The 17456-nt window shown below is 47.4% G+C and overlaps 3 protein-coding genes across 11 annotated transcripts in view; 1 reads left to right on the forward strand and 2 right to left on the reverse strand.

Annotated features, from left to right (window-relative positions):
- The window catches only part of LOC114447874 (collagen alpha-1(XVIII) chain-like), a 38766-nt gene that overhangs the window by 10571 nt on the left and 10739 nt on the right, over positions 1-17456 (reverse strand). For 3 of the 9 annotated variants that reach the window (XM_028424438.1, XM_028424428.1, XM_028424384.1), the window contains exons 2-43: positions 16801-17342; positions 16303-16383; positions 16167-16226; positions 16012-16087; positions 15666-15725; positions 15171-15313; positions 15075-15092; positions 14785-14991; positions 14684-14710; positions 14532-14594; positions 14367-14450; positions 14243-14293; positions 14020-14160; positions 13885-13938; positions 13758-13802; positions 13601-13663; positions 13283-13414; positions 13149-13205; positions 13046-13072; positions 12863-12961; positions 12744-12779; positions 12577-12663; positions 12370-12402; positions 11702-11737; positions 11560-11619; positions 11376-11453; positions 11258-11293; positions 11107-11160; positions 10956-11030; positions 10809-10874; positions 10708-10738; positions 10576-10629; positions 10458-10492; positions 10267-10374; positions 10046-10193; positions 9898-9962; positions 9699-9827; positions 9592-9624; positions 9212-9523; positions 8941-9138; positions 8751-8860; positions 7915-8677 (exon numbers count right to left, since the gene is read on the reverse strand). In XM_028424438.1, coding sequence (XP_028280239.1) covers positions 8470-8677; positions 8751-8860; positions 8941-9138; positions 9212-9523; positions 9592-9624; positions 9699-9827; positions 9898-9962; positions 10046-10193; positions 10267-10374; positions 10458-10492; positions 10576-10629; positions 10708-10738; positions 10809-10874; positions 10956-11030; positions 11107-11160; positions 11258-11293; positions 11376-11453; positions 11560-11619; positions 11702-11737; positions 12370-12402; positions 12577-12663; positions 12744-12779; positions 12863-12961; positions 13046-13072; positions 13149-13205; positions 13283-13414; positions 13601-13663; positions 13758-13802; positions 13885-13938; positions 14020-14160; positions 14243-14293; positions 14367-14450; positions 14532-14594; positions 14684-14710; positions 14785-14991; positions 15075-15092; positions 15171-15313; positions 15666-15725; positions 16012-16087; positions 16167-16226; positions 16303-16383; positions 16801-17342 — 4022 coding nt within the window. In that variant the 3' untranslated portion in view covers positions 7915-8469. Of the gene's footprint in view, positions 1-7914; positions 8678-8750; positions 8861-8940; positions 9139-9211; positions 9524-9591; positions 9625-9698; positions 9828-9897; positions 9963-10045; positions 10194-10266; positions 10375-10457; positions 10493-10575; positions 10630-10707; positions 10739-10808; positions 10875-10955; positions 11031-11106; positions 11161-11257; positions 11294-11375; positions 11454-11559; positions 11620-11701; positions 11738-12369; positions 12403-12576; positions 12664-12743; positions 12780-12862; positions 12962-13045; positions 13073-13148; positions 13206-13282; positions 13415-13600; positions 13664-13757; positions 13803-13884; positions 13939-14019; positions 14161-14242; positions 14294-14366; positions 14451-14531; positions 14595-14683; positions 14711-14784; positions 14992-15074; positions 15093-15170; positions 15314-15665; positions 15726-16011; positions 16088-16166; positions 16227-16302; positions 16384-16800; positions 17343-17456 lie in introns of those variants that run through there. The other 6 variants (XM_028424392.1, XM_028424410.1, XM_028424419.1 and 3 more) reach the window with 6 other exon arrangements.
- LOC114448018 (four and a half LIM domains protein 2-like) lies at positions 20-2763 on the reverse strand. Its single transcript, XM_028424629.1, has 6 exons — positions 2711-2763; positions 1884-2048; positions 1639-1813; positions 1355-1524; positions 911-1097; positions 20-777 (listed from the first exon to the last, which is right to left on the reverse strand). The coding sequence occupies exons 2-6, from the start codon at positions 2037-2039 to the stop codon at positions 626-628; spliced, it is 840 nt and encodes a 279-aa protein (XP_028280430.1). The 5' UTR covers positions 2040-2048; positions 2711-2763; the 3' UTR covers positions 20-625.
- On the forward strand, positions 5691-7622 carry LOC114447997 (PI-PLC X domain-containing protein 1). The gene is made up of 7 exons (XM_028424587.1): positions 5691-5901; positions 6010-6146; positions 6257-6382; positions 6446-6601; positions 6674-6786; positions 6879-6949; positions 7021-7622. Exons 1-7 carry the CDS (start codon positions 5799-5801, stop codon positions 7353-7355), a joined length of 1041 nt encoding a protein of 346 aa, XP_028280388.1. The 5' UTR covers positions 5691-5798; the 3' UTR covers positions 7356-7622.

Consider the following 17456-nt stretch of genomic DNA (forward strand, 5'->3'; position numbering starts at 1 on the left):
TATTAACATTCATAGCAGGTCTTATTGTTTTAGTTAGTAACACATTTAAAAGTGCATTTTCACCACACAAAGAGATAGACAGCTCACTCTTGGATACACACACAATAATGATTAACATCAGTTTCTAGCTTTTACAATCTGAACACTTTCTCCAACATTTATTGATTTAAATACCTCATTTCCTCCTGGACTGACTGTGATTAAACGTTGTTAGAGGGGCATCTGTTTCCCTAACGAGCTGAATCACTGAGCCGGTTTGGCATCCACACAGACAAAAATCTTTTTACTATGCTCAAAAGATTCGGATTGGATTAGATGGAAATGATGAAATTAGACCATTAGTAGGAAACACTGCAACATGATGCTGCTCATTAAATCAACTTTAAATGTTCTTATGTGCGCTAACATATCAGAAATGGTTACTTTGAGGCCACATACACTTTCATTCTGGCACATCTGGCTGAAAAGCAAGTTCTCCTGCAAAACACAACCGCGCTGTGGAGTGAAATCATCAGCGTATGCAGGAAACACCTCGGCAACAGGTTAATGTGTGAGAAGCTGTGTGAGGAGAGGCTCTCTGGATCATGCTCTCTCTCTCTCTCTCTCTCTCTCTCTCTCAGGTCTCTCAGATGTCTTTGCCGCAGTCAGGGCAGAGGATGTCGTCTTTGCACGTCAGGAAACCTCGGCCCACCAGAGACACGCAGCAGCGCTTGCAGTTGAAGCAGTCGTTGTGCCACTGGCGCTGCTCAAAGGAGATGTACTTACTCCCCCCAAGACCTGAGACAAAAGCAAAAAGAGGGCAGTCTCATGATTTCTGTAATGTAATAAGACACTAATTGGATACACAGGATGCAGAGGGAGGAGGGTTTACTGCATGGTAAAGGTTCGGTCGCATGTTGAGATTGTTTACCGCTGATGGGAGTGGTGCAGTAGGCACATTTCTTGGCAAACAGGTTGCAGAAGCAGTCGAGGCAGTAGGCGAAGTCGTCCCGAGAGGTGAACCTCTGGCCGGCCAGCTGCTGCTTGCACCCGATGCAAACGAAGCACTCCTTGTGCCAGGGCTGCTCACGGTAGTTCACCCCTCCGGTGGTGATGGGCTGTGAGAAAACATGCACACATTTAGCTACACACACCTCACAAAAACATCCTGAAAAGAAGCCTGTGGTGTGTTAAACGCTCCAAAAAATGTGGCACAAATTAAAAGTTTTGCAGCCCACATATCGTCCCTTTAGTCATTTCGCTCAGTTTGATGCTGACTTGAGTCACAGAGTGGAGTCAGATGACGCACAAGAAGACGCCTCTGACTCCATCTGTTTGCAGGCTGGACGTCTGTTTGATAAAACATGGCTGCTACCTTCTTGCAGTGGATGCACTTCAGGGCAAACTGCTTCTCATAGCAGGGCAGGCAGTAGTTGTTGGCGTCCTTCTGGACGAAGCTCCTGGTGCCGATGGGCTGCTGGCAGCGGTTGCAGGTGAAGCAGTTCTCGTGCCAACTGCTGCTCTTATGCTCCATCTTTTTAGAACCTTGTGGGTGGAGAGAGCAAGACGCTAACAAATGTCCTTTTTTTCTTTGGATTCAGGCTGCCCGTCAGACAGCCTGGGTTAAATAAAGAAATAGGAGGAGTGTGTGTGCCTCACCTGGCATGATGGTCTTCAGACACGCATGGCACTTGGCAGAGTACTCGTTGCTGTAGCAGTCGGTGCACATCAGCATGTCATCCTTGGTGGCAAAGGGCCGGTCCACCAGAGACCGGCTGCACTTGATGCAGAGGAAACACTCGCTGTGCCAGTGGCGCTCCTTGTACGACAAATCCTGCAGAGAAAGAGGCTTGTAGGAACTATTTCACCCATGAAATACAAACGTGTGTGTGTGTGTGTGTTACCTTGCTCGTGCAGCTGATGAGCTTCTGGCACACTTCACATGTGCTAGAGAAAAGCTTCTCGTAGCATTTGATGCAGAAGGGGCTCTCCTCCTTCAGGATGTACTTCTGCCCGTACAGGGACTCCTCACACTCTGTGCAGTCGTAGCGCTCGGCCATCTTGACTCTCTGTGAGACAGAATATGACAAAGAATATAAAAGAACATAAAAATCATAACCGCACATTGGACCCACCTACAATTTGAAAATTGGATTGGATTTATGTAATTGAAGAGATCGCCTGCTCAGTAATTCACAATAACTTAAACCATGTCTGCATGGACACGTACAGTGGGGATTTTCTGCAAACTTAATTGAGCACTACATACAACAAATTAGGCGGAGGAATGTCACACAGAGCCTCCACTTTAATGATGGACCTGAGGTGACTTTTAAATCAGGTTTACTGGCTCCAGAACAGCCTGAATGTAGGATCAAAACCAGGCTGGCTCACTATCATAATTAATGGTTGTGGGAAGGAGGAAAGGAGGTCTGACACGCAGTTTCTGACAGAGATGCAGCCTCTGGAGAGAGCTGTGCTGGTGTGATTAAAATAAAAGGCCAATATTTATTTGAAATCACCACCAAAGACAGCAGAGATGATGATCTTGTTATGAAAGAAAGGCCTCTGTCAGCTTTTGTTAAGTCGACAGAGCAGTGAATTCATTCATCGGCCTCTGAATAACTCCTTAATGTGGAGTTCATTCAGGCACAGCTCCTCTATAAATCTACATCCTTCTACAGATGATCCAAAGACATGAACAAAATCAGGAAACAGAAGAAGGTCTTACCTGAGCGTCAGAGGTCTGCACGCAGTCTGAGAGCGGCTGAGGTGGCGACTGAGCTGAACTCCATCTGCTTTATAACATTAGGGCGCAGGAAGGTGGAGGCGGCGATGTGACCGGAGTGGGCAGGTCAGTTTATATTCAGACAGCTATAAATTCAACTGGATTCCAAACATACTTCCACAAAATCCCAGGAGTCTTCATCATTTGTGTAACATTTCCGACCAACAATCAGTCACAGATATCTCCTGTTTGTCATTTCATGATCGAAAGAACCGATTGATCACACAAAAAAAGCAAAGACGTGGTAAAAAAAAAGTTGAACTTTTCTTAATTTAATAAAGAAGGACGTTTAGTGGCATCAGATGACCACGACTGCTGAGAGATATAATTCATAAGGTTTCAGACTTGGTGCAGGATTTACTCCACTTTCTTTCCACTAACTTAATAACGCATGAGATAAATGTGGACTGAACTTTTTGAGCTGGACGTCGTTCAAAGCGTTTGATTCCCGGACTGAATATCTTCACTGATCAGAAGAAGAGCAATGTAGACAATTACACAGGCCTGGCAGAGGTGTGTGCTTTCCAGTATTCAAACAGCAAACTGCAAACACCACAATAAAATTAACATGGAATCCGATACACTGGATCTGGAGCTGGATCTTCTGACGCTCAGCTGAGTCAGGCTAATCAGGGTCACCTCAGTTGTCCTCCCCCTCCTGTGTCCCCGTGCGGCCTTAACGTAAAGAATCTACGTTATGTAAGGATGCTCGCCTGCTGGTCTGCTCCCTGAAGCCGGAACGAATCAGGTTATCAGTTTGTTTTGAGGCTTGTACCCACAAACTATGGGGGGGGGGGGGGGGGGGGGGGACACTTAAGGGGCTGCATGGTTTAATCAGGGAACACAAGGTAATTGCTCTAAATGCAGAGGTTGTTTTTCAGCTGACTGCATGCATGTCATATGTTGCTTTTAACCTTTTACAAACACTGTTTGATCTAATCAATGAAAAAAAACAAAATGCTGTTCTGCAGAAACTCTGACGCCCAGGTGCTGCGACGTCACTTTACAGCGACCATCAGGCAAACACACACACTCCTGTAGCTGATTAACAGATTATGGCACAGAGACAACAACTGATATGAAGAACTGATAAATAATAATGATATTAATCAGCCACCAAATGTTTTGGATCTCATTGTGCTGGCACAACAGCTCATTTTTCTGTAATATCCGATCACATGATCGCCGGTTTTATGTAGCAGTAAAACAAACTTTTGTTGTGTAATCATTACCATAAACGTCCTCATGATCACGTAACTTCATTACTTGTCCTCGCCATGTTTATCTGGAAAGAATTGTTGTCTTTGTCGTTAAAAAATTTTACGATCACTTTTACATTTTAGGAAAAATATGACTTCTCCACAGGCTGTTAGGGACGATTACTGTTGAACTACTCAAAAGCAATGAGATTAAAAAGCAGCAGGGGCCTGAGGTTGGTTTCTAATGTCAAACTTCCACAAAAAAAGCTCCTCTTTGTGCAGCAATAACAACAACTACAGGTTTCCATTAGCCGCTGAGCAGACGTCCAAAACAGCTCGGAGGATCATTCCTCATTGTTGTCACAGAACTGTTTGTTTCGGGAGCTTCCACGACATTTTAGTTGGAATAAGAACATGAACGTTCTTCTTTTTTAAAGCAATCTGTGTGACCATGATGCTACCACCGCCGTGTTTAACAGATTGAACCTCTTCCATGAAAACACCTCTGAGCAGATGGGTTCTAGTCTAACCCTTAAATAAACTGATAATCCTCTAAATACATGTAACATTGGATCAATTTCTTGAAAAGATTGTGTTTCATTGTTTGTCTGGCTTCTCTTTTTTGGCTCATATTTATGCAGAAATATAGAAAAGTTAAATGAAAGTGTTCATAAGAGTTGTTTGAGATATTGTCACAGTTGTAGAAACATGAGTAAACATGGAGGATTAACCCTGCACAGGACATGAATACAAACTAAACGTCTCAGCATATACAGCCTGGAACCACGAGTCCAGACACATGACGGTTTTTCCCAGTAAAATTAGCTGGTTAAGCTATTTTTCACTGTGAATGTCAAAAAAAAAGTCAAAAAAGAAAACGTCTGCCTTAATTCGATTAGCCTTATCTGCTGCTTTCACAGGAAAAGCAGGTGACCCAGTTGAGCGACCATATGTTCTTCATTTCACCTTCCTGTCGCTGCAGGATTTACAACACTTGCATGTTTTCATGCAATGTTTATCGGCCGCTGCTCTGGTCATGATCTCTACAAATAAAACACCCTCTTCATTCTACACAGATCATCTGATGAGGGTTAAATTGGGTAACAAAATTTGAAAAAAATATCTGTTTACTGCAGATAAACGCCTGATGTGATGTGGCTAGAGCTTTCACAGCACCTACTTGTAACGGTTCTAAGAAATGGCATGCTTAACAGCAGCCGCTCGTTTGCTAATAAAAAAGCCCAATTTAGGGGTAATCTGGTCATGTGTGACTCCAGTGAGGGTCAGGATGGGACATGGGTGACACTGAATGGCCCAAAAACACACACAGCCAGAGAAAATAAAAGCTTTTCTCACCTACGATTTAAATTTCCTGGAAAAACAAAAAGTGTGACTTTACTCCTTTTTAAAGGCACACTAAGACACAGTGTGTAAATATTACTACATTAAGACATCTGATTGTTGTTTATAAAAATCATTGGGTTCTTGTATCATACCAGCTGTCATGAGCCCACATTATTATGATTTCCGGGGGGTTTAAGGCTCCTAACTGGCTGCTGCATCCTCTTTATTTATTTACTTAAAGTAAATTAACTTAGACGTTTTCTGTTTTTATTTTTGTTCTAGAGTTTGTGATCATTTATTTTGTTTTGACAGCAAATCACTGCGCTTTTGCTTTGATATGCTTTTATTTTGAAAACCCCGCTACAGGAAGTGGTGACGTTTCTGTTTCCGGAAGTAAACGCTTTGAAAACAAGGAAACGGAAGAATGAGAAAAGTCGAGACGATTATTTTCGACAGATAGCAGAATATTAATTTAAGGTGGGACGGACATGGAGGGCAGGCAGCGGCCGCAGCTCGAAGGACACCCGGACTGGATGTCCCGCCTGCCGGAGGAGCTGCTGGACGTGCCGCTGTGGAACCTGGCCATACCCGGTAAAAACAAACACAGCGCGGCTCAGCTGGAGCCATAAAGAGGATAACTATCAAACATTTATTCACAATAAACATTTATGGATTAAGCTTAATGATTGATTGACTTAGGGAGCCATGACAGCATGTCGTTCTGCCTGGATGTGTCCTCTCCTGTACTCGGGTCAGAGCCCTGCTTCCTCAGACTCACCGACAGGCTGGTTCCCTGCTGTACGCGCCGCTGTGTTTACCGCTGGGCCACCACTCAGGTACAGGGGCCCCCGGTTCAGACCAGACATCTGTGTGACATTTGTCAGGGTTTTTCCTAAGATTCCCCTGCATCCTCTCTCTCTCTCTCTCTCTGTGTGTGTGTGTGCAGCAATCTGTCCTCAGTGATCAGTGTGATCTTGGTATTCGTTTCTTGGACTTGCGGATCGCCAGGAAGCCAGCAGGGGGCAGCACAATGTTCTTCGCCCACGGGATCTACACGCTGATAACTGTGAAGGTGCGTCCACTGTAAATAAGCTCTGTCAGGTTCAGTCAGTTTAACCTGCCCGCCTGCCAGCAGGAGGCTCTGGAGGAACTGGCCGCATGGCTGGACGCGCATCCCAAAGAGATCGTAATCATCTCCTGCTCGCACTTCGAATCCCTGACCGATGATGACCACGCGTGTCTGGTGGAGTTCATGATGTGGCTGTTTGGAGGGAAGCTGTGCTCCTCCAGGGTAATAACCGAGCAATAAGAAACTAAGACAAAACTTAAGAGTGTACGTTAAATGTGTTTGTAAAACGAGCAGGAAACTCCCACTCTGCGCTCCTGTTGGTCCAGAGGTCAGCAGGTCATCGTTTCCTATGACAACCAACAGATGGTGCTGCAGCACCCGGAGCTGTGGACCGGCATCCCTTACTGGTACGCACTGCTGCTCATGTTTACTCAACCTCAACAGCACCAGTGGTTTAATACTTAAAATGACTGGCCTCATGGGGGCGCTCTGTCTCCAGGTATGCTGACAGCACAGACCCAAAGAAAGTGATCAGTTACCTGGAGGAGCAGAAGCGCAGAGGAAGACCAGGTGTGAAAGCATTCACACATTTACTGAAGGAAACGACAACACGTACTAAACGGTCTGATGTGTGTTCACAGCTGGTTTTTACGTCACCGGTCTGAACCTGACGGAAGACGCCCCATACGTCCTCCTCCATCCCTTCCAGAGCATGAGGAAGATGACGATGAAGGCCCTCTCGCTGCTGCTCCGCTGGACGGACGAGCAGCGCCCGGGACCTGAAAGGGGCGGAGTCAACATCATGTGCTGCGACTTTGTGGGCGTGAGTCAGTTCTGCTCGCTCGTCATCGGCCTCAACGACAAGCTGCCGGTCAGAGCGTGCACTCTCGCTCCTCGTCCCATCTGCAGGACACCCCAGATGGCATCGACCTCAGATGCCAGTCAGGTTGCTACGGCAACGCAGAGTAGCATCTGAGATTTCTTTGCAAAAAGCGTCAATTAGCAATAATAGTTCTTTACTTACTTCACTTCCTGTTTACACACGGGTCACCGTAGCACTGTATTATTGCTGTTACACACACATGCTGTTTTATTGTGTATAAATATGAGTTATTTTGTTTACCTGCATTACAGCTTTATGCTGTGGCACTACTTTTGCACAAATCACTAATAATTATTCATATTTTTATCCTTGTTGATTTGCATTTCCTCCTGTTTTTTTATCAATAAATACGTTTTTCTACTTCTGGTATTCTGATTGATCCTTTATAGGAAGACATCATATACAGTTTAACATATTTCAATCAATACTTATGTTCCTATTAGCCTACTTACAGCTACTTTATGTTGTGGCTGACCTGCTGACCGTCTCCCTCAGCTCTGCCTGGCCTGGCTGCCTCTCTGCTGACATCTCTAGGCGTTCTATACTGTAAGCAAGCAACCAAAGTGAACGTTAAAAAAAAACATGCGGCAGCGTTACACCATCATCTGAGAGCGTTCGCTCACAAATTCCACTCAGGTTTATTGAACCAGTTTTTGGCTCTGTTAGTACAGGAAACACATTTATGGCTGAATCCTCATCAGATATCTGTACATACACTTTGCATGTGCACATTATTCATTATTCTATGTGAAAGCATTCACGTCACACATTACAGGTGAAGTAGAAAAAGCACGGCTTATAAAAAATAAATATTCTTTTGTTACTGCTAAAAAATACGGTTTGAAAATAATCTTCCCTTTTAGCAAAATTAAATGTGTGTGTGTGTGTTACAGGTAACATCAGTGAGTTTAAAAACATTTCACATACAAACCCTCAGATGCTAAATATTATATCATACCCCCTCCAGCACGGACACATACTGCATAGCTGTGGAGTAACAACCAGAAACCTGACAGGTAGCTGTGTTTTAGCGGTGTGCCCCACTCCTAAAATTGTGTAACATAATGTGGAGGGCGAGTAACTAAAGGTCACCTGAGCTTCAACATGTGGGATAATCCTGTGTAGCACCATATAGGAGGGGCTAACAAACATACACATTAGAAAAACATATTTACAAGTGTGAGAAAGAAGCCTGATGTGTGTGCGTCTATCGCTTAGCAATGTAGCTGTTCTCGATGCACAGCACGGTGTAGGAGCTGGAGCAGCTGCTGGCGCTCTGCTGGAGCAGACTGCCGTCCCGCAGCGACGACGCCATGCCGCTCAGAGCCCGGTCGCCCACGCGCCACGCCTCACAAAGGCCGTTGTCATGATGCTGACCGACAGCGGTGGAGCCGTGCCACATCATCTTCTCTGGCCTGTGAAGGAAACGGCCGATTAGTTCAGTCGTACAGATGTTGTCGTCATTTGTGTTGTTGGCGTTTGTGTTACCATGTGCTGTCGGTAAGAACATCCTTTCCATCAAAGGAGTAGATGGGCACGTTGTCCTTCATTCTGCTGTTACTGAAGATGGCGTCCCAGTTGTCAAACAGAACCTCATCCTGAGAAAGATGAAGTGAGTTGTGTGCTGATGCTAAGCTAAGCTAACCCAAGCTATTCCTTTAAATGGCTTTAGATCTACCTTCAGGTTGACGATCGGTATACTGTCCCTGTCAGCTCTGCGGACGATGCTCTGGAGATCCTGCAGCCTGGAGGACAGGAAGGCCCGGAACGTTCCCTTCATCCCGATGGCCTGCGCCTGGGTGAAGCACATAAAGTCTGCGCCACGGATGCCCCTCATGGCGCCGGTCTGAGGGCTGTTCAGGGCGATCAGGTGGAGCTGTGAGGACACATGCAGACAGTGAATACTTGACCAACACAGCAGCTGTGGTTTTAGATGAGGCTTCTCTTACCCCTGGCCCTGACGTGTGATGGTGGACAGGTGTCTGTGGCACGGGTGGAGGCGGTCTACGTTGAGGGGTAACTGGGTAGCGACTTTCTGGAGCAGAATACCTACCATCTGGTTGATTCAGCCGGTCTGAGTAGCTGGGAAACCTGGGGTCTGTTGGTGGTGGGTACCGTGGGTCCGGCTGGTATCTGGGATCAGTGTGGGTGGGGTTATGTGGCTGAGGTTGATTTTCCGGTGGACTCTGGGAGTCGTGGGTGGAGTGATGGTCTGGGTAGGGGATGACAGGCGGAGGCTGCACAGCTGCAACCTCATTACCCTGAAAATACGTCACGTTAAAGCAGGATAAGCAGCCGGAGGACAACACAACCAAAGAGTCACACTCACGTCGGCGGGGGGTAGAGGGATGTAGCTCCCGAGCTGAAAAATAAATCAGAAGTATTTTTGCAACATTCCGCTGATTCACGTTCACCATGAAGGCAGCGAAGTTTCACCTGGACTTGACGAACTCCATCCCGCACACGGAGGTAGAGGTCTGTCTGGTCGATGATGTACACCAGAGAGCCCTCAGGTTGTCTCCTAGCTGTGGCTCTCATGGTGTCGTAAGACCTCAACACTGTCACCTGCACACACAGAAACATAATGTTGCAGTTACTCAGAAGGTTTCAAGAAAAAAAGTGAGGGTTCACTCACTCCTGAAGACTGTCCAGGTAGTCCTGGTGCTCCAGGTGGTCCCGGCGGTCCAGGAATACTGATGGCTGTTGGTTAAACATAATCAGAAGAGTCTTGATAAGTAGAAAGTCCAGCTGTGGAAAGAATTTACTCTTTAATCGGAACTTACTCTGTGTGCCTCTGTAAGCACCGGGCAGGGAGGGTCCTGGAGGTCCAGGTGGCCCTGGAGGTCCAGGCCGGCCATCGTAGCCTCTTCCTGGAGATCCAGGTGGCCCCTGAGGCCCGGGTGGCCCGGTGATGGAGTCACCTTGAGGGCCCTGAAGAGACAGAGTCGCGTTTACAGACTGAATCCTGAAGTCGCATCATTTTGTTTTCACAGTGTGATTTTACCGGAGGTCCAGGAGCCCCCGGGGCTCCGACTCCACTTCCCCCATAGCGGGGGTCATAAGATGGTTCTCCTTTCTCTCCTTTCTGTCCTGGAGAACCTTTCAGCTCATCCTGGATGGATTAAAAAGAACAAACTGGACCTATAAACCATCATAAAGTCCGACCCACACGATCAGGCTGAAAGGAGGTCTTACCCACAAAGTGTAAAGGTCAACCTTTGACCTGTCACCTGCATCAGAAACAAAAAGCCCTGCTGTGAACGTGTCCACACACCAAAACCTTTAAACATCCATTCATAAAAAGTGGTGCTACCTGGAAGTTCGAGTGTGATCCCTGGAGGTCCACGATCACCTTTTTCTCCTTTAACTATAAACAAGAGGAAGAGCAGCAGCGTTACTTTCAAGTTTAAAGCTGAATTAAGTCTCACACAGCTCGTGAACTCACCTGGGTAACCCCTGGAGCTATCGTCATAGCCCTGAAATAAACAGGAAAGAAGATCATGGAAATGTAACACAACCATCTCTGTGTTGAAATCTTTAACTCACTGCGCCAGAGACGAGGTGAGAAGGAGGTCCAGGAGGTCCGGGTGGCCCTGGTGGACCTGGAGGGCCCTGGGGATAAAAAACAACAATCACTGTGTGTTCCTGTTTAACACGCTCAGTGCATCAATTCAAAGAAATCCAAAGTCTCACGGGGTAATATCCATATCCAGATCCACCGCCGGAGTCGCCCTTCTCCCCTTTGACCCCGTTCAGTCCTGGGCGACCCTGAGACAGGAACATAATCGTGTCATCGGACGGAGACGTTATTGCATTTGGGTTGGTGATTTTTTTTTCAACTCACCGGCCTGCCAGGAAAACCGATCTCCCCCTTCTGTCCAGGAGGACCATATGGACCCTGCAGAAATGCACATATAACCTTGTTATGCTAATCTGATGCTATTAAGTTGTTGATCAACTCAGAAATGATTAGATTTAAAGAGAAAGGTACGCACTGGAGGCCCTTCTGGGCCTTGAATCCCTCTGTCACCCTGTAAAGTTTAGACACTGTTAGACTGTAAACATCACATTGGGCTCATTTAATTTAGGGTTATTATAAAGCGGTTCCTCTACCGGTTTTCCTGCCAGGCCCCCTAGGTACATAGGTCTGCCATCAGGCCCCAGAATGATGCCGGGCTCTCCTTTCTCTCCCTGGAAGACACAAATGAAGTTCTCATTATTATAAAACCATCCAATAAACAGAACTATATATTCAATATGTGCTTCTTAAGATGTATAATGTGTCCCTTCCTCCTACCTTAGGTGCGTACCCTGGACGACCCGTGTCCCCTTTGTCTCCTTTTGGCCCCATCGGCCCCTATTTAGAGAAACACGCACACAAATGCCCTCATCACATTTTCTCAAATCAGCTGGATGGAACCGAGTTGTGCGATACGTACTGGGAAGCCGGGTCGACCTGGAACGCCAGATCTTCCCTGAAAAAGAGACAATAACACACTTTAGAAGGACGTGAAACATGCAGTCTTGTGGTGAGACGCATGAGCACCCTCTGTTGGCCTCCTGGTTGTTGTGTTTTTTGCTTTTCTCTTTGCTTTTCTTTCAGGCGCTGTGTTCGGGCTGCAGCTTCCTCTGGGCGGAGTACTGGGCTGATTGGTCTCATCTGTTCCTCATCTACATTAAGTTCCCTGCCTATTTAAGGACCTCTCTTACCTGCCTTCCTCGTCAGTTCTTCAGCTCACGTCGTGGTAATCAGATCCATCTCCTTCCTGAACCTTTGATTCTCCAACCGCTCGTACTTATCCTTTTTTCCTTCCACATCCTAGGAGCCTCAGCCTTGGTCCCGTCCAATCTCCGGCTGCAGTCTCCAGAGCGCCTTTAAGGATTCCCTCTGTCGTGGACCTTTTGTTTCCCTCAAAGACTTTCGCCCTTGTGGTTGTTTTTCGTTTACTCCTGAGAGACCTTTTCGCCCTAGTGGTTGTTTTTTGTTCTTTGAATAAACCTGAACACCTTTTGAGACCAGCATTTGGATCCTGAGTTTATTGTCTCATAACAGGTCTGCTAGTTTATCATGTGATGCTTTAGAGGACCAAAGGGCGTGTCCACTCACCTCCGATGCTTCGTTCCAATTAGCCTCGGTATACTACAGCAGGACAGAGTTAGGTCAGTTAGTGTGTGAATGCACAAACAGGCAGGCTGTGACTGTTAGTCTGATTTAGTCTATGAGTGATGATGCAGCAGGCTGTGAAGCTTTGTTTCAATGATGCACATTACAGCAGACTTCATCTGAAGCTTCACAGTTGGAGCTGAGACTCACATCTCCTGTCGGTTGGTAGAAGCCCTGCCCGGGAGGCCCGGGGGGCCCTGGAGGCCCGGGAGGTCCGCCGTCTCGTCCTGGACGACCCTGTGTGAGAATATTGTGTACGGTGAGAAATATGTGAATAATCTAAGTGTTATAACAGAGTCAGGGTCCTCTGTACTCACCATCTCTCCTTTCTCTCCTCTGTCTCCCTTCTCGCCCTTCAAAATATGAACACATTAACACACTGTAGTATGTCGGAGCTACACTGCACACATGAGGAGTAACTCAATAAAACATGTACCCCCAATCCGGGATATCCATCCAAGCCTGAGATGCCAGGAGGTCCTCGTGGTCCCTCTGCTCCTTTGTTGCCATGGTTACCTGGCAAACCAGGCTTACCCTAGAAACCATTATTATCACACTCGTGATTAAGAAATAAAAAGATTTATATGCCTCATTTAGGAACACGAACATAAAGACTTACAGGCAGACCGGCAATACCAGGTGGACCCTAGAAGACACAAGACAGGGTGACATGAGATGGAGCTCACGCAGGACTTTCTAGAAGGAGGCATGAAGCAGGTTACCTGTGGTCCAGGTGGGCCTCGGACTCCTGGTAAGTCATTGATCAAGTTATAACCATCCTGGAGGGATGAAGTTAATGCAGTTTAGCATCTGTGTCTTTTTTATCTTCATCATTAGAAAACTTCTTTTTACTCACATAGCCGATGCGGAACGGTGGCCCTGGAGGTCCAGGGGGCCCAGGAGGCCCGACTGGTCCCATCGGACCTGGGAGCCCAGCCAGCCCTGATTCCCCTGTTGTCCCTGTCTGTCCTCTGTCACCACGAGCACCCTGAGGTGGGAGAATGAGGACGCTTTTGATGTTATAAACCAGAAGAGAAGATTGCAGCAAAACAAATTCTACTCCCACGGTGAGTTTAGACAGCAGAGAGTGTGTGAACGTGTGGAGCTACGGCTGGTGGAAACAAGAAAACTCAAAAGCAGAGACCAAACCCTGTACCGGAGACCCACTACACACCGAAGAAGGTGGAGCAAAGTAGGAGAAGAGGTCGTTGAAAAAGTTGGAGTCTTGTGCGTCGTGCTAGAGGAAAGCAACAAAGAGTCGTTCTGGATGCACCCACCACCAATAAACAGCATTCTGATTTAAGAAGAACTGAAATGTAGACGTAACTCACCTTTTCTCCAGCCGTACCCGGGAGACCCAGATCACCACCGTCACCCTGTGAGGGGGAGGAAGAGATCACAAGTGCTCTGAGTGCATCTATCAGAGTCTCTACTGGATTATTCCGCAAACCTTTTTACCTTTACTCCTCTGGTTCCAGGTGGACCAGGTGGACCGGGAGGACCGGGGGGCCCCTGGAACAAACAAAACATTCAGTCAGTCCTGCAGTTTATCTTGCTTTGTAACCTCATTATGCGGCTGCACCAGTCACTCACTGGCCGGCCGGGGGCTCCGTCTTGTCCAGGCGGCCCAGGAGGCCCAAACGCTACTGGCCCATTGGGGCCCAGTGCCACAGAAGTACCAGGGATCCCAGGAGGGCCTGGAGGACCTGGGGGACCTGGCAGCCCTTGGCCACCCTGCATATTAAATCATAATTTCAATATATGTTGTTAAATTACTTAATGTTTCTTTTTTGTTTGTTTATGAAAGACAACAAACCCGGAATCTGTCCAGGTCTGGGAATCCTGAGCCCTCCATGTCCACAAACGTCTATAAACACATGAAACAGTTAGAACTTTTGTCAGGAGCCAGAAAAGATCTCTGGTCTGAAGTGTGGACGTACAGGACGGTCACCAGTGCCGGGTCCAGGAGGTCCTGGTGGACCTGGAGGTCCTCTGGGTCCAGGCTGACCCTCTCCACGCTCACCCTAAAATGATTCAAAAGCCACAGATTATAATAATTCAACAATCCACCTGTCTGATTTAAACAGTTTGTTTATGTCTGACACCTTCTGGCCTTTGGTACCAGCAAGTCCTGGATTTCCTGGGGGACCTTTTGGCCCAGGAGGACCCTGCAAATCAAACATTTTCAATCAATACATGCAGAAAAGCTCATCAATACCAATGCGCTCTTTTATAAAGCTTAACCAAAGTGACTCACAGCTTTTCCGTCCTCTCCTGGATCACCCTGAAACACAAAGAACAGTCACCGAGTAACCCTCACCTCCAAACACACATTCTTCTGAACCTCTTTGCACTCACAGCCTCTCCATCAGTTCCTCTTGGTCCTACAGCTCCATCCACCCCTGGTGGCCCTGGCGGTCCAGGAGGTCCAGCCACCTGCTGCACAACAGAGCCGTCTCCGAGTCGGACCACCTCTGCTGCAGGTCCTGGAGGGCCAGGAGGCCCGGGAGAACCGGGATTGCCACGTTCTCCCTTACTGCCAGGGTAACCAAAGCCGGAGTTACCCTGATGAGGAAGGCAAAGGTTTTTAAAGGGAAGTCTATATACAGAAACATCTGACAGAGGTAGAGGAGTGGTGGTCGACAAACCTTTTCACCTTTTTCTCCCTGAAAAAAGGAAAAGAAAGATGATTCTTTTCACTTTTCTTTGTGTGGTAGTTGAATATATCTTCCACACAGACTTACCTTCTGCTCTCGTCCTCCTCCCTGTGAGGAGAAACCAGACCCAGAGCTCGAGCCTGAATCTCCCTTCGGCCCGGAAGGACCTTGGTCCCCCTTTGAGCCTTTCTCTCCTCCGTCACCTTTCTCACCTTTACTGCCAGTAGGACCTGTAAGACGCATCATAATATTTTATTTTATGCATAAATGCAGCTTTAAATAAAAGCGGAAACTTTACTGCAGCAGCGATTAACAGCAAAAAAACCCACTGATCACTTCACACCATCAACACCAAGCTAAATCTAGAAAATCAATCAAAGTCTGAGACACCAGGAAAGAAAGCAGGCAGCAGGAAGCAGTGTAGAAGTCAGTCCTGTAGAGGGCGCCGCGGCACTACTCTCAAAAACCCCAGATCCAGAATAACCCAGCAGCCAGGCTGCTCATTCTATCCTGTGATAGGATGGCCACAGATCAATTAGGACATAATCCTAATCTCAATCTGATTCCCTCCAACAGACCCACCTCTTGGGCCGGGCGATCCAGACCGGCTGTACTCCACCGACGGCTGGCGATACCTGATATCTAAAGTCGACACAAACACACTTTCACCTGTATTCAATCAATTCTAATCACTATCTACTACTTTAACTATCCACATGGGGGCGCCAGAGAGCTTCCCACACAATGAAAGCTGGCAGGAAAACTCCAGACTCCTCAGGTCCAGACAAGCACCATCTAATGCACATATTTCTGCACTAAAAGCACTCTGTGACTCAACAAGATGTCTCTTTGGCAGACGCTGCTGCAGGATTTAAAAACTTCCATTACACTTTTCCACAGCGTTGTTGTGTGCATTGCTTGTTCTTACCTGTTTCTTGGAGTCTGGATCCATGTGAGGAAGTCAGTGGGGGTTCAGGGACCGGACGGAAGGATGCAGGAGTGGTCTGGGTAGAACAAAAAAAAAAGAGTAAACATCTGTTGTTTATTTACAACAAAGATAAAAACTCTAAAAGACAAACTGACCTTGACGGTGCGTCCGGTCTGTCTGGAGTCAACTTCACCGCTGCCGAAGTCACCAGAGGCCTGCGAGGCAAAAAAACGTCAAAGACGTCACATCGCGACCTCCAGAAGGAGTAAAGGGTTAAAGGCGAATGCTTACAGTGTCGTAGTCGTCCTCGTCGTCGCACAAGCGCTCAGCGGCCCGATGATTTCCCACCACTTTCAGGTCTGCGATCTCACCCTAAAAAAACAATTAACAGTTACATCAACTTCAAACGCAGACCACATGTGGTCTCCTGGGTCAGAGGTCAAAGGATGTGGAGGGTTAAATCTGCCTTTCCTGCTGCCATGAGGTGACGTTAAACAGACACGATGTGACCCCACACACCTGCTCTTTAAGCACACAGTGTATTATCCTGCTCCGGCTCCCGCGGGTGACATTTGGTGGAGGATTTTTTCATTTATTTCTGTCAAATATGTGAATCATCTCCTCAGCAATTCCAGCATTTCCTCTGCTGGTACCCTGGAGCTTAGAGCCTCTTTTCCAAGTGTTAGTGTGTGAAACTAAAAGAATCCCTGGAATTTCTCATCTGGATTATTTTCATCAACAACAGACTGACAACTTCTACAAATAGACTTTGTGTTGTCCTGAGCTTACCTGGAACTTGTTGGGGTCCGCTCCACCTGCCTGACCCACAAAGATCCCCGCTGCTGTATCTAACTCCATGGGATCCGGTGAGCGCTCAAACTTCACCACCTGCGGCTCCGAGTCGCAGCCCAGGTAGAACATCACCTGGTCCTCGAAGATGGACAGCGAGAAGCGGGTCCAGCTGTTCACAATGCTCGGCACGTTAAAGACGGCCGCTTCATATGAAGCCTCAGAGTCGGGCTCTGTGTAGAAGAACTGGACCTTCTGTCGACCGCTGTCTTCTGCGCTGAGCTTGACGCCGATGTACATAAACTTCTGCGGCCCGTCTGTGATGGAGAAGAGGACGGCGGCGGCGTGACTGGTGGGCTTGACGTGGAAGATGAGAGAGAAGTGCCGGTAGAAGGGATTTGGAACATGAGCCAAAGCCAGCTGGCCCGACACCGCTGCACGGGTGAAGACATAGGCAGAATCCCCAGTCGGGCCGTAGACCCTGGTGATCTGGTCCGGTGGAGGGTCGCCAATCAGCTGGAGCAAAGAGACGCCGCTGTCCTCTGCAAGAGAGGAAAAGACGGGAACAAATCATGAGCCACCAAAACACAGCAGCCGGAAGCACAGAAATGATCAGCACATCACAAGTTCTTTAGAAAGTTATTGTTTTGTTAATG

This window comes from Parambassis ranga, chromosome 2 (assembly GCF_900634625.1).
Source record: "Parambassis ranga chromosome 2, fParRan2.1, whole genome shotgun sequence".
Classification (NCBI taxonomy): domain Eukaryota; kingdom Metazoa; phylum Chordata; class Actinopteri; family Ambassidae; genus Parambassis; species Parambassis ranga.